General features: G+C 36.5%; 1 protein-coding gene across 4 annotated transcripts in view; it reads right to left on the bottom strand.

The window, feature by feature from the left end:
* Positions 1–13,120, bottom strand: part of LOC110724133 (serine/threonine-protein kinase ATG1c-like) — a 31,522-nt gene extending 18,402 nt beyond the window's left edge. For 3 of the 4 annotated variants that reach the window (XM_021903524.1, XM_021903523.1, XM_021903522.1), the window contains exons 1-4: positions 12,393–13,120; positions 8,172–8,289; positions 8,049–8,107; positions 1,390–1,454 (exon numbers count right to left, since the gene is read on the bottom strand). In XM_021903524.1, coding sequence (XP_021759216.1) covers positions 1,390–1,454; positions 8,049–8,107; positions 8,172–8,289; positions 12,393–12,662 — 512 coding nt within the window. In that variant the 5' untranslated portion in view covers positions 12,663–13,120. Of the gene's footprint in view, positions 1–1,389; positions 1,455–8,048; positions 8,108–8,171; positions 8,293–12,392 lie in introns of all 4 variants that reach the window. The other variant, XM_021903525.1, reaches the window with a different exon arrangement.
* Between the last annotated feature and the right edge of the window lie 3,034 nt (positions 13,121–16,154).

The following is a 16,154-nucleotide window of genomic DNA, read 5'->3' on the forward strand; positions in this document are numbered from 1 at the left end:
TTATTTTAATTAAGTTGCCAACAACTTTAAGCCTTTGAAGTTGTGTCTTTATCATGGTATCTTGTAATGGCAATATTACATCCTATTGCATAACTATAAGTCCATACGTACATTACATATATTAACGGAGTACTTATTTGTTTAGGGATAGCATATTGACATTGGGTCTTAAAGTTGACCCTTTACCCACATCAACCTAATTAATATTAGGGATTTTTGGGACTTTTGATGTACGAAACTAATTGGAGCTCAACTGAATTGTTTATGAGAGAAGGAAATTAAGAACTGAACTGATTGAAGCTGAAATTAAGCGGAAGAGAACAAACCCTTAGGCTAAAAGTGAAACTTGATGATTCCTGCACAAGTTACCATCCATGTCCAATCTCTTAAGATTTTGACCTGGAAACCAAGTAAGAGATTTATAAAACATAATCCTAGTACCTCAATCAACCCTCTCAAATCTCTAAATCATAGCTCTGAGTGGTGACAGACATTCATTGATACAAAACTTGAAATTTCATAGATTGATAAGGGTACGGGTCTTAATTTTCAAGGTCACTGCAATCCCCTCACTTTTATATTGATTCACATTTCATCTTTATTTCTAATACAATCTACAAAAACACCACCAAAGATAATCAACAATCCAACATGTAGTGTAATGGTTTGACCAATATACTCTTGAATTTTTGTCATGTAGCAACTTTACTTGGGAATGAGGCTAAAGAAGTCATCAGGATCATGACCTCCTGCCATAAAGTTTGACTCATGTACTGGTTAATTAAAAAATTTCCTCTAGTTGAGAATTAATCTACACAAACCCGTCTTCCAGAACTTGAAAGAAATCTTTTTTTTTTTAACTAAAAATGTCTTCCAGAACTTGAAAGAAATTTTTTTTTAACTAAAAGTAGGAAGTCAAATCACAGTACTATGTTTAGTCATGATGAAGAGCAAATAATAGCCAACTCAATCATTGAAAACAAGAATTGGCACCAAAATATTATTGGGCCATTAACACTTTATTGTAAATCATATATACGCAGGATAACATAACAGGTAACCTTTCTTGCGTTAAATTGTCCTACCCGCACCATGCATGATTGAACACCCACATAACAGAGAGGTAAAACCATAGAATAATTCCAGGTTATTCAAAATTTCAATGAGCCCAATTCACAGATAGACATGTGAAAAGAAAAAAAAAAGGTCTATATGGGGGGACATGTGGGGGAAAAAAAAAAGAAAAGAAAAGAAAGAAATTTGCAATGCTGAAGTACGTAAGCAAGGAAGAATTTTAAATAACACCATAGATTTTTTTAAAAAAAAATATCCTCATAGAAAACAAAAATAGGATCGGAAACTTGTGACTTCAAAACTTACTAATTTTACCTAGCAAATCCAAAATCTGCAATCTTCAAAATTGGGCTATTGTCATTGGTGGAGAGAAGCAGATTCTGTGAACAAATAGTAGATATAGAAATGTCAAAAACTCAGAATATTATCTATTTAAAAGGAAAAGCCTCACATGGTATTAAATACTGACAAAATTACACAAGAAAATCAGAAATGGCACAAGACGTCACTGGCTTGCAAGTCAAATGACATACAGTAATAGCACTATGAGCATGATTTTGCCTTTTTGCCAACAAAACTTCAAATTTTCATATGAACCTAATAGTTACAACAATTTATGGTATGCTACTGTAAACCTTACAATACATTTTAAAATAGAACCAAAATTTTATATTATAGTATTAAAATGACTAAAAAAACCTCCAAGAAACCAAATCATGATGAAGGAAACTATGCTGAAAGAGAAAATGATTTAAACTAATTGATTTCATATTACCACCTCCAGTAATTGAGCGAGAGCCTCAAAAATCAAGGTAAGCTCATCTATTTGCCTATCATAATTATACCACCATAACTGAAAAAACCAACATTGTCAACATGGAAAGCAAAACATCACCACCATACAGCAAGGACAAATCATAAGAACAATTTTTATCAGTTTGTATAAATCTTCTTGGAATTTAACGCGGAGAATTTCCCATCCATAACACCAACAACACCAGAAGAGAAAAGATAGAATACACCAAAGAAAACTAACTTCATGGCCAACCATATGCTACTCTTGCAGCATACAAATTTCTATACTTCCTCCGTTCCTTAAACATTGACCTTTACATTTTAAGGAAGTTTCACATAAATTGCACCATATACCAATTTTAGAAAACAAATAACGCCTTTCACACTGCAAAACCTAATATACCCTTACTAGTTGATACTCAGGCAGGTTTGTTTTATTTCCATTTCTCTCTCTTCAGTTTTTCTCACTATTAAAAACATTGCACAGTCCCTCCATGGTGTAATATCTTAGGAACGGAGGACATGTACGATAAAGAGGTGTAGTGATAAATTTTATGCCCCATCCTAACGTAGAAGTCCAAGTCGTCTTTTGAGAACGAATTGTCGGCCGACTCCCGGACGACGTAATTTGGCATTTTATTCTTCCTATAACAACAGTGGACAGTAATATTTTTCTTGAGATTCAATTACATAAAAAAAGTCTAAGATTGTGTTTTATGAAGTTTCATATTTTCCATGATAGTTTTTAGCTTATTAAAAGGAACTATTTGATCAGTTGTATTCTATGAAAGTAGAACTTTGTGAGAGCCGGAAAATCTCTAACATGTAGCTCACATGATATGATGATATGGAAAATCTCATCCGATCCCGACCAGGCTAGAAAATATCGAAAACCGGAACCTGATAATAGAGTTAATTGGCATTGTAGTTTTGTGCTAAAGTTACAAAGGGTGGGGCACATCGTTTAAAACAACACTTAGTTGGTGGCTTTAGAAATGTCCTTAAATATCCTAAATGTCCCAAACATGTGAGGGAGGAAGTTAAGACTTTTATGCTAAACAAAGCACAAGAAAAAGTGGAAAGTCAAATGATGCCAAGCATGTCCCAACTTGAAACGGATGATGTTGATGAAGAAGATGAAGATGTTGTCACAAAACGTGAAAAAGTTGTTAAAAAAACCTAGGCACAAAGGTCCTTTGGATATGTTTATCACTTCAACTCCTACAGAAGTAATGCAAGCTAGGAAGGAAAGGAAACGAATTTTTGGTGCTTGTGATAAGGAGTTAAGGCAGAAAACTTGTAGGACAATTGGTAAGTGGTTTTATGATGCGGGAATTCCATTCAATGCGGCTACCTATGATAGCTTTGGAGCAATGATTGAAGCTATTGGTAACCACCAAGTATGTATGAGCTTAGAGTTCCTATCTTGAACAAAGAAGTGAAAGATGTTGAGATGCAAATAGAGGAGAACAAGAAAGAGTGGGAAAGTAAAGGTTGTTCAATTTTATCCGATGGATGGCGTGATTCGGTTATCCAAAAGGATATTATAAACTTTCTTGTCAATTCTCCTAAGGGTTTCGTGGTCATAAAGATCCTTAGATGTTTCGGATGTTGCGAAAGATACGGACGTATTATATAAACTTCTAGATAAGATGGTGGATGAAATTGGAGAGGAAAATGTTGTTCAAGTGGTGACGAACAATGCATCCAATTATGTCAAAACTGGTATGAATTAATAAATAGTCTTGTCACTCTTGTGATATGTTCAATTAAATTTTACTAATTGTTTTGCTTTGTGAGTTTTTATTTAATACTTTTTTTTTCCTTTTTGTGAATTGTAGGAAAAAAAACTTGAAGCTAAGAGACTTCATCTTTATTAGACTCCTTGTGCTGCACATTGTATTGGTTTAATGTTAGAAGACATTGGAAAACTACAAAGAGTTTTGAATGCACTAAAGAAGTGCATGTTCATTACACTTGTGAACTTGATGAGGAAGTTCACACAACAAAGAAATTTGCATAAGCCATCAATTACTAGGTTTGCAACATCTTTCATTACACTAGCTCAATTGCATAAGCAAAAAGGCAACTTGAAAAAGATGATAACCTCTCAAGAATGGAGTGCTTCCAAGTGGCAAAAGGAAGCGGGAGGAAAGAGAATTGCAACCTATATTTTGCAAGTAAGCTTTTGGAAGAATGTGGTGTATACTCTCTTAAGCTAACAAGTCCCCTTGTTAAGGTGCTTAGACTTGTTGATGGGGGAGAAAAAGCCTCCAATGGGATACATTTATGAAGCCATGGATAGAGCTAGAGAGGCTATAGCGAAGACTTTTGAATTAAGAGAAGAGAACTACATTAAGGTATTTGAGATTATTGATAAAAGGTGGGATAGTTAACTTCATCATCCTTTACATGCGGCGGGTTTTTATCTAAATCCGAAACTTCATTATGATCATTCCGCTAATGTAAATTGTGAGGAAGTTTTGAAAGGTTTGTATGATTGTGTTGAAAGGCTAGTTCCGGGTGTGGAAACTTGCTATTGGTCTCTTTGGTCGTACAATGGCAATTAGGCAAAGGAAGACCAATGGTCGGCTTATGGTGCAACACCTCCTAATCTCCAAAAGTTTGCCATCAAAATCCTTAGCCTCACTTGTAGTATTATAGGTTGTGAAAGAAATTGGGGTGTTTTTTAAGAGGTTTTTACCTTCACTTTTATTAATTTACCTAATATGTTTTTATTTTATTACATTACATAGCTTATATTATTCTATTTTTACAGCTTCATTCTAAAAAGAGGAATCGATTGGCTCAAAGTCAATTAAATGACATGGTTTATGTCAAGTATAATCGAGCATTGCAACGGCGTTACAAGAGGAAAGATATTATTGATCCCATTGTCTTAATTGAAATTGATGAAAGCAATGAGTGGCTACTTGGAAGAATGGAAGAAGAGGAGGAGGAGGAGGAGAAGGAGGAGAATGATTTTGTATTTGAGGGGGAGGACTTGACTAGGAGTACGGTTAGTAAAGCCTTAAGAGCTAATGAAACTTTTGAGGAGCATCAAAAGTTGACAAAGGAAAGGGAATTGCCAATGGCTCCATTTCTAAACCACATCGGACAATTGTGATAGATGATGATGATGATGATAATGAGAATTATGATGATAAGATTGAAGAGGATGTTAGTGGAGATGAGGCTTATCAAGAAGAGGAGATGGATTACTAATGTCTTAATATGCCATATAACAAGCTTAAAGACCTACTATGTTTGCTTTTCTTTCTACTTGATTTACTTTTTATGTTAAATTTGTGATTTGCTTTTTAGTTAAAGAGTTTCATGCCATTAGCGCCTTTTAAGGGTATCTTGTAGTTCCTTTGTTAATTTATGCATTTATAATATGTTATTTTGATTATTTAAGGCTTATATCTTGCTATAGAAGTGATTTATAAGATTTTGGGCACTGAAGGTGTGCCTCGTATCCAAGAGAGACCCTTTGCGTATCAGTGCGCGTCGCGTTTTTAAAACCAAGAGACAAAGAAATTAAAATGACTACTGAACTATTAAATTACTAACTAATCAATTATTAGCATAAATGATAAAAAAAAGTTGAAAATAGAATAAAGGGAACGATGAATCAGCAAAAAGAAGGGAGGTGATCTACTGCTAACACCTGTAAGGCCTTCCCACCTTTCTTTAACTCCTAAAATACCTTACCACAAATAATCAAAATGAGCTGGTTTGCTATAGTACGAAATAGAAGAACAGTGGTACACCATGACAACAACTGGTAGCAAGAAGTTAAGGTAATGTCGATCAGCAATGAGCTACGTCAACGAGTGACGTTGCAGCAACGAGAAGCAAAAAGCATTAGTACCCAAGTGTAGTGATGAGCAATAACAACTACCAATGAGAAGGGATTATGCACGAACAAGCATCACCAAGTAGCATTAGCACATGCCTAGGATGTGTGTCATGTAGCTTGGCTTGAATTTGCTGCATCGTCTTTTCTTCCGATTTGCTGATAAATAACATGATATTTTTAGAGCTCAGGAACGTTTTTAGGATCCACATCACCTACATATCTTGATTCATGCAGTGCATATGCATGTGTATGATATGAGAATGAGAGCATTTGCATTGCAAATTTTTAGCAAGTTCTTCATTTGAATCTCATTAGCCTAGAATGGTAAGTGAGAGGTAGGTTTTATGAATCTATTGCATAGCCTAAATCCGGGAGGACCAAAGGATATTAGTTGGGTAGGGTCATTACAATTGATGCTTGCATGTGTATTGTGTAGCTGAACTCTAAAGTCTTTCAAATTAGTTGATCATAGTGGATATATACCCCTACTCCCCTAGTTGAGATGAGCCTTTGCTTTACTTGGTTTAGTGGTTTTCTTTGGAATGTACTTGTGGAATATTAACGACCTATATTCTCCCATATCACACAAACGGCATGATTAATATGCTAACAGCATCAGCACCAATGACAACCTCCAATCTCCCCAGCATCAATGCATCATCCTTTAATTTCTTTATGCAGTATCTGCCATCTTATTTAATGATTTGCAAAAGAGACTTGACCATTTACCCCTCACTTGTAAAAATACAAACGCAGCAATTGTCAAGCCAACAACCAATAAGAAAGCTGTTTGGTACTATGCAATGCTTTAAGTATACTCATTCAAACTAATCTGTTACATAGTGAATATTTCCCTTAATGTTTCAGGCAAGTAAATTGACAAAGTGTACTCACTAGCAGACTGAATAGAGGTATCAAAGTTAAAAACCACGAAAAAAAGGTACTGAGGTTCTACTTGATTTAACAATATCAAAGTATTAAAGCTCAATAGTCAATACTTTCTGATTAAAGTTATAATATTCAATTTAATTGGTAAACAATGAAAGCCAGATCAAACGCTAAAAAGAGGCGGTAGAGGTCAGTCTGATCTTACTATGCTCAGTGAAAATTGTACCTCCATCCTAGGAAACTCGGACTCGGGTACGGGTGTCAGACTCGGGTATGGGTCCAAGTGTCAGACTCGGAATATTATAAAAGTAAGGATCCGCGGACACATTTTAAAAGAGTCCATATTTTAAATTTGGACTCAGGGACACGGCAATTTTTAAAATTAAAGTTTAAGGTAAGTAAAAATAGGTCAAAGAGAAGAATAGAGTAGTTATTGTTGTTCAGCTTTTAAAAAAATAAAAAGTACTGTAAAAAATAAAAGAAACAGTAAATAAATCACGTGAGTTTTCTACCCACCCCCAAATTCACTATTTCAGTTTTCAAGACTGCCTACCCCACTCACGTTGAAATAATAAACAAAAGAAAACAGAAATTGCTGTTGAATTTGAATGGTCGAGACTCAAAGAACCAGTTTCCCGTCGCCGGCAAAGAAAGCTGGCGATTTCTTGGCGTCGGACTGCTCGTTTTTCACTTTCGATCAAAAACCCTAAAGTTTAGGCTCTTTGTTTGGTGAATCTATCCTTCTATTTTAGATTTAGGGTTCATGATTGACGAGTCCACTTTTTCACTTAAGGGTCCGACCCCCGTTTCCGTGTCCGCACCCGGGTCGCGTTGTGTCGACACCGGTACGGGGTGGTTGGCCGACTCCGAGCTTCGCAGCCTCCATCTAATAAAAATGAAATTTTCCTTCCTAACCTTTTGAAGAGATTATGGTTCTTTTTGTTAGAGCTAGAAATGTTCACAAAGAGTGGAAATGTAGAATTAAACATTCAGGCAAGTCAAGCTGTCAAATAGATGTTCAAGCCACAGATTGTAAAATAATCAAATGAAAACAACTCTTGGTTAATAAATTTAGTTTAAAGTAATTCCACACGTTCCAAAAGACAAACATCTGGTACTGATCAGATTAACATGTCATCAAACCAACTGTCCAAGATAATCATATTAACAATTGCATGAACTAAAATCTAAAATTTCATCAATACAACACAAAGAATTTGACTTCAAGTAGAAGCATCAAACGTTCACAGTCCATAGAAGTTTTTTAAAAGTTTATAATTGCTATAAATTTCAAAAGAATTTAATGCAATAAGTCACAAGCCTAAGTACCATACCTCAAAGAGAATTTTGAAGTAGATAAGAAACCAAGCATGTATCTCGTCATAATTCTAATACGTAAGAAAAATTAAGACATGCCAAAACAACATACCTGCGGCTTCAAGTCCCGATGAATGATATTATTTTCTCGGAGAACCTTCAAACCAGCCGCTGTAAGAATTACATAATCAGAAAATTCATCTAGAACTTAAATACTAAACAGTCTAGGATATACCTAGTTGTAGCATGAACTGCTTTGCAGTGGCTTCCGGGACTCTTCCATGGCACTGTATATGCATGAAAAGATCGCCTCCACTGCAATATTCCAATACAAGATGTATCTTTCCAGGGACCTACTAGGAATGTTGAGCAATGAAAATATATAAAAAGCAACTCAGAGTAACTTCAGAAAGCAAGACATAACATACTCAACAAGAAGTAGTGAAAGGAGAAACAATTAAACATCATCCACTTGACTGTCATTACAGCATATATCAATATGCAACATGAAAAAAAAAATATAATGTAACTACATTAACGATTGAATTGGTTTCATTGGACGGACCGCAACACAAATTTAAAAGACAGCCTAAGCCATCTCTTTTTGGATCAGCAACACCGGAACATTTGCTTAGTAAGTGCAACAGTTTTTTTGGATTAATATGAATTTAGGAAAGTGAAGAATAAATCACCAGTAAGAACAATGGTTATGCCATCAAATAAAATTTTATAATCCTGTTTGCATCATATCGCAACTTGAATCTAGGTTTTGAATAACCTTAACAGCTTGTTTGGACACAACTGCAGGAAGTAAGAGGAGGGAAGGGAGGAATCAACTCCCTTGTTTGGATAAAAGAGAAGAGGAAGGAAGGGGCAGAATGATCTCTGAGATTTGCTTCAAAAAACACTCTAAACCATTTCCATACAATAACCATTGCCATAACTACTTTTGGTTAGCCGCCACCAAATGAATTAAAATTGTTCTTCGGTAGCGGAAAAATCAATAACCAAAATTGGAATGAATCGGAGTTAGATTTGAGGGTTTGAAAATCAGAAACAGATCAATTAATTACGATAACGAACCAGAAATTAAAATAAAAAAAATTCCAGATTTTAAACTTCTAGAAATCTATGAAAATCAGAAATTAGAAATTGAACTGACTATGATGAAGAATCAAACCACAAAACAGAAGAAATTTCCCAAATTCAACAAGGAATAAAGTCGAAGAAACACAATTCCAGAAAAAGTTTGGCATTTTTTACACTATGTTTGGATAGAGGGAAATGGAGGGAAAGGAAGAGAATAGAAAAGGAGGGATGCATCATCCTTTTGGATATTTAATTCAAGGAAGGAAGGGGAGGGAATTGGAAAGATCAGTTTTCCCTCCCCTTTAATAAACCAAATCCCTCCATTGTTGAACAGATTTGGAAGGAAAATGAAAGTTCACCTCACCCCCCACTCCCTACCTCCCTTTCCCTTCCCTCGTTTCCCTTCCCCTCTCTTTCCTTTTACTATTGTTATCCAAACATAGTGTAAGGGATGGGTAGAGAAAAAAGGAAGGGGAATTGAGGAGACAGAAAGTATAGATCTAGAAGAGAGAAAAAAATTAACCTATTTAGTTTATTTTCCCTCCATTTTATTTTCCTTATAAAACTTTTCAAAGTTAAAAAGATTTGATTCTTAATTATCAATGGAAAAGTTTCGTTCCAATTTACTCACCCCCTACCCAACAATTGTTATCTGAATAGTTTACTCCACCCTTTCTATTTTCTTCTTTTTCCTCCTTTTCCTTGTATCCAAACCATGGGTTAAAATAAGGCCACGCCATCTTGGTTGGATCGTTTTGTAAGGATTTTCGATTGACGGAACTGAGATTGTCCGTATCAACAAAGGGTGTAACAAAAACCCGCGATTTTGTCTGAATCAAACATTCCAACCCCAAATCACCCCTTATTGAAAGTTGCATCTATTGTGTCACAAAAGCCACTCCCTATTCAAAGATATAGTGAAAGATCTCCACACTAACGGCTCTAATCCTTTACTATTCTACCATTTCTCTTCATTGATGACTCTAATCCTCTACTATCTTTAAATTAATTTGCATCGTAATAACCGTTACATGGTCCATGATCAACGCATTGTACTCGTTCCCTCGAAATTGCAATCGTTTCCATTATGAGAATCGAAACCACATTTTCGAACAGAGAATAAAAAGGGATATCAAAGGGTATTCAACCATGTCTCCATGAATAAACCCATTTTTATTCATAAAAATACTATCAAATCATGTTTGTCCTCACTACGTAAAAGAGAACATTGATAACAAAGCTTGCAGCACACAATAATAGGTTCTTAGCAAAACAACCCAGAAGCTACATGATTAAAGCATATAAGTAATTTATTTTACATGAGTATTCCAACTTCCTTGGATTATGTTATGTATCAGATTTCACTCGCCCGTATTACTAATTTAGACACAATTAAGATAAAGCTTGAGTACTTTTAATTGATTAAGGATTCGAACTACAAACTAAAGAGGATAAGCATAACTTGAGGTTATGAGTCTCTTAGCAGCTTTAGGCTACAAATCTCATCAAGTATTCACTCTAATTTCCAGATAATTTCACTAATTGATTGAGTACAATGCTTATACACAAGCCTTAGAGAATACATGTGACTAACTTGGCTAAAACAGAAAAACCATCAAGAGACATTGTTAAAGTAGCTTGCTTTCTTTCCACAACTTCTCTTTAATTAACTTTGTCATGTTGCAAATTGTTTCCTCCTGCTTTTGACCCTTGTTGCCCCTGTTTTGCGCGCCTCGTATAAACCACTAGAGGAGGTTGACTTGGGCTATTGACCCCATTGACCCAGTGCATGACAGATTATCCCAATAGAGGTTTTGCAAACAAAGCCCTTATTCCTAGGACCATTACTTTCTTTATCCTTACTCTTTAAGGGCTAAAAGCTACTCATCTCTTTCCAAGTAAAAATGCTGCGTGTATGAGCCATGACCGTGAACTTTGATGCAGTAATAGACCTCACCTCAACACACTCAGCCTAATTTCTATATTAAAAGCTTTAAGATCAGGAATGCACGATCTTATGCATTCTAAAACCTCACCACATCAATTACTTAAATTCATCCAATTCTGAATATAGACCTCTACTAGCCAAAAGAACATGAGTACGAGAGCAGCTACAATAAGTAACTGCCTAAACACTAAGCATCAAATCATAAAAGGTTTCTCTACCCCTAAAACTTTCCATTCTTATTGTATTTCTAGAACACTGCATTTCAATATCCTCGCACCAGATAATCTAGCAAAAAATAAATCAATGACACCATCAAAAGCTTTATCCTATGACTGCAAGTTGCTACAAAAATATTCTAGTTCACCAATATGATTAAATCATAAGTTCAAATTTTAAAAAAAATAAAAATAAATAAATAAAAAAACCAAGTTAACCAACATAATACAAATAAGTATATCCACCACTTCCAACAAGTTAACCAACATAATACAAACACTGCTTCAACTGTGATCAGAGGAATGGTCATGGTGTCGCAAAAGTGCAAAACAGAATTGATGTGTAGGTCGCGGACTGGATAAAGGTTGTTGTGGTACAACTAAAATAGGTGTTTCAAATATTTGTATCCAGCTGGTCCAGGGTTTTACTAATCTTAATTAGAAGCACAATTGTGGGCAACTAATGTAGCATAAATCTACTTGACGAGTACTCATAAGATCTATGTCAACCATAATCATACACATTGAACACTTGAGCCCCACGTCTCTTTAGAGCTAGTGAGAAACACTTCCCAAAACTCCATCAAAAAATTAGTTAGCAAAGCTCCAAAATCTTCAAACAGCTAAAAACAATTGAAGGAAAGGCCTCATACGACAGCAATTAGTAACCCAACTTAGCAAGATACGAACGAATTTTGAACTTTAAGCAAGTTGACCTAATGAAAAAAGGGAAAACGAAGAACAATAACATCATAGCACTTCCTAAAATCGACATACAGCATTGTTAGTCCCATCCTTAAAGCTTAATGATAAAAAAATTTATGACCACAAAAGCCAATCAACATACTAAGATGTTCAACATCCAGAATAAGCTTACCAAACATGCAACAACAACAACAAATAAATTAAAAATAAAAAATAAAAATCTCTCTGAAGTTTACATTCCTCGTGCCCAAGATCAATTATGCTAGAAAAGAAAAAATGTAATCCATTCAACCAACGGCTACTGAACATGTCCCAAGTCCAAAAGGGCTTTCAAAATATGTTCCAAAATTGTGGAAATGTCCAAAACTAGAGGCTAACATTAACTTAAATCAAACTCAAAAAAAACAAAAAAATAAAAATACTTAAAAATTAATAAATCTACCAATTGCTGAAGAGAAAACAACAAACATCAAAGAGAATGACTTAAAAGTTGCCATACCTCAATAATATCCAGTAAACGAATAATATTAGGATGATTAATTTGTTTAAGAATAAAAATCTCAGACATGAGAGACTCCTGCAACTTCTTGTTTAATCTAGACATGGAAATCTCTTTAATTGCAACTTCTGTACCATGAACTCTGTGACGAGCATGCCAAACCACAGAAAATGAACCTGATCCAATTTGCTTCCCAACCATATAATCCCCAATCAATCTCGGTCCACCTCCTCCTACTCTCTCTCCTCCTTTTCCTGATGATTGCGCCATTGATGATCGTCTCTGAAACCCTAGAATTGAGAAAGAAGAATATGATGATGAAGATGGTGGTAGTTAAACTTTGTATCAGCTGGTGTAGAACAGCGTTACAAGGTTCGCGGTACGTTGCTCTGAATCGCGATCTGATTCGTTCGTACCGGAAGACGGCACTGACTCGACTCAGTTCGCCGGTGGTCGCGACGCAGGTCGCCGGACTCTGCGACCCGATTTCGTAGCTTGGAACTTGACTTTTCTTCGGTAGATCTATGGATGTAGGGATTTGTTTTATTTTTAAGTAATTTCAGGTAAAGAATTGTTCAGATATGAAGATTATGGTGGAAGATGTTTAGAGAAGATGAAAGAAGGTTGAAGACGATTTTGTTGAAGCCCTGAACTGGAGATACGATAATCCCTATTTTACTCTTGACTTTTGTCTGTTGTCTCATTCTAAAAAGGAAAATTCGCTAAGCAAAATTACCCGAAAATTCGATCTATAACCGTTTCAAAAATTAGGGTACCCGATTTGTTAACTATAACGGTTCGAGTACCTGTTCCGATAATTTGTTATCGGGTATGGTTATTGAGTATTATTTTAAAATTATCGGTTATTCGATCAGTTTCGATAAGCATTTTTTTGCTTTTTTTCCTACTTAAATCTATTTTTTAAAATTTAAACTTTTACTTGACTTCATAATTACTTTATAATATCAATGATTAGTAATCATAGAACTATAATATAAAGCTAAACTTTTAGCCAGATCACGAGACAGCGACACTTGGCGTTCTAAGTTTTTGCCAAGTGTCGTGTCACGTTGGATAGATTTAAATAGACTTCATAAGATTAAAAAAAATAGTTTACAATTCTATTTGGATAGAATTTTAGGATAAAATTGTTAGTTTAGAGTTTTATTTTTGATAAAATACCAATATTTCAGATGTACAAATTGAATTATAATTTTATTCAAAAAAATTATTATATTATAATTCTAAAAATTTATTTTTCCATATATAAGGGGTATATACGGCTATTTCACCAAATGTCACTCAGTACTTTAAATTCACCAAATGCCATCGGATTTTTCAAAATTCACCAAATGCCACTGACAAATAGTATATTGTCATGGCGCGCCATTAATGAGCTCTAGCCGTTAGCTATCCATAACTACAATTCTTAATTCACCAAATGCCACTGACTACTTTTGATTTTTTTCATGAAAAGTCATTACTTATATAACTTATTGCACAATATACCTCATGTTTCGGGGTTTTTTGTGTCCCTCGAGAGAGTTACAACTCTAGACTAGATTCCACAAGGTCGCCTGTACCTGCAAAACAAACGAACCGCCGGATGGTCTGTGGTCCGTCTCCGAAGCTTAAGTTAGTAAAGTATTCAGAGTAAAACGTGCGGAAATAAAGTTATCTGCTCGGATTCCAAACTCGGGTATTGTGCTGTATGTTTCTTGAGAACGACAACTCTGTAATAACTGTTGATGTGATGTCCTAGGTTGATTGATTACTTGCCCCATAAATGAAGGGATTGTCCCTATTTATAGGGTCTTTTGGGGAAGTGTGCCCTCCCTAGGGTTTGATGACTAAGGGATTAGGGCACGCCGTTTTGCGGCGCCTCAAAGTTTGGGCCTTTGAAGGCCGCCATTTCAGAGGTGATATCTGAGTGACACGTGTCGCACATCCTAAGAGCCCATTTGGGCGTCTCTTAGGCCGACACGTGTCGCTCTCTCATTGGTCCACTTGGGATCATTAAATACCCCAAATCAGGGTTGTATCTTCCTGACATGTGTCACCATCTGGAAGGCGCCCCTTCCAGTGACACATGTCAGGTTCTAATTGGGCCACTTGGTTGGGTATAAAATACCCAAAACATTTGCCCCTCACAGGGGTCACGCGCTCGGCACGTGACGCCTGTGACAAGTGTCAAGCTGTGAATGGTTGATTTTTTAACCATTTACCATGGGTGAATCTAAGGATTTTACCCTAGATTCTTTTACCCTTTCTATAAATAGGGGTTAACCACCCTTCATTTTCACACTTTGTGAATCTTTGAGAGAATCTAGAGCTTTTGACTTCTGAACTGTTGACTTATTTCTTTCAAGCATCCGATAGCCGTCCTCAAGTCCATCTGTAAACAGACGTCCAAGCTTCTTTGATCGTCTCCATTTACTTTCTAAAGGTAACCGCTTGATCCCTTTTTTACTTATTTCTTTGCATTTTTGTTTTTCGAAAATGGTTTCCCAAATGCACACGGCACGGCATAGGATAGTAATCAGCCGGTCACTGGGGACGGCTGAGTCTAGAACTAGCGGTGCGGCATGCTTGCTCGTGGACCCTTCTTTACGAACTTCCTCGAATCCGACCGTTTTTGTACCTGTGTGGGACACCATGGCCAGGACCAAAAGAACGGCCATACAGTATAGCTCGGATAGATGGTTCTTTCTACCATTCGGACGGGTCCACGATATATTCAGACGGCTCCATTAGGGTGCCTGTCAGTCAGCTTCGAGATCATCCTCCAAGCCCTTCTTCTAACCCCCCTTCAACTCCTACTTATTACCACTCCCCAACCTCAAGTTGTACCCCCAGCGATTCTATCGTATGGGAGGCTGAGAATCAGTCGGCACCCGGGCCTTCTGGACAAGCGCCGGAGGAGGGGCTGAGGGAGGACCCTGCTGGAGCCAGCCGGCAGTCCCCAGCTCTGGCGAGAGCTCTGATGATGACTCGGCCTCGTCATCTTCTGTCAGTGCCTCCGATAATTCGGAGGTGGCATGAGCTAAAATAAGCACGGCAAGGGAGTCCTTGTCCGTAGAAAGGGGTGAGGGATGGGCCGAGCCGCATGATACTCATCGCTGGGAGCGTGCTCCCTATTATTATCACATTCCCGAGGGCAGGCAGGACACAATGAAAAACGACCTGCCTAAGTTCATATCTAAGCATGTCATGGGACATGGCTTTCTTCTCTCTGTGCCAGATGCCGTAGATATGGTCACCTGGCCAAAATTAGCCAGCTACCATGATAAAAGCTTTGGTTTCTATGAGGCAACCATTCAGGCGGGTCTTCGCTTCCCTCTCCATCCAGTAGTTGTAGACACCTAAAAATGTCTCCCCAAAACCAAACCCGATGAGGAACAACCTTTCACCGCTATTATTGGCCGGTTTGAGTATTTAATCTTGGAGTGCTTAAATCCATATTTCCATTTCATAAAAACAACCCAATTCCTAGCCCATTTCCCCAAACCATAACTTATTTTCCTCTTTTTGTGCCTTTAAACCAAAAATAATTCATTTCGTGTCCTTTAAAATCATTCATTTCGTGTCCTTTTTATAAAAACGTTTGATCCACTTTATTTTGATCCATAATCTGGGTCCAATGATTTAATAATTGGATGGGGCTTGAAAATATCTTTCCAACAATATATTATAAGCCCAAATCCGAGTTATAACGAATAAGTTATGGCAAAATATTAAGCTGAGCCCAAACCGAACCTAAGT

This window comes from Chenopodium quinoa, unplaced genomic scaffold (assembly GCF_001683475.1).
Source record: "Chenopodium quinoa cultivar QQ74 unplaced genomic scaffold, ASM168347v1, whole genome shotgun sequence".
In the NCBI taxonomy this organism is placed as follows: Eukaryota; Viridiplantae; Streptophyta; class Magnoliopsida; order Caryophyllales; family Amaranthaceae; genus Chenopodium; species Chenopodium quinoa.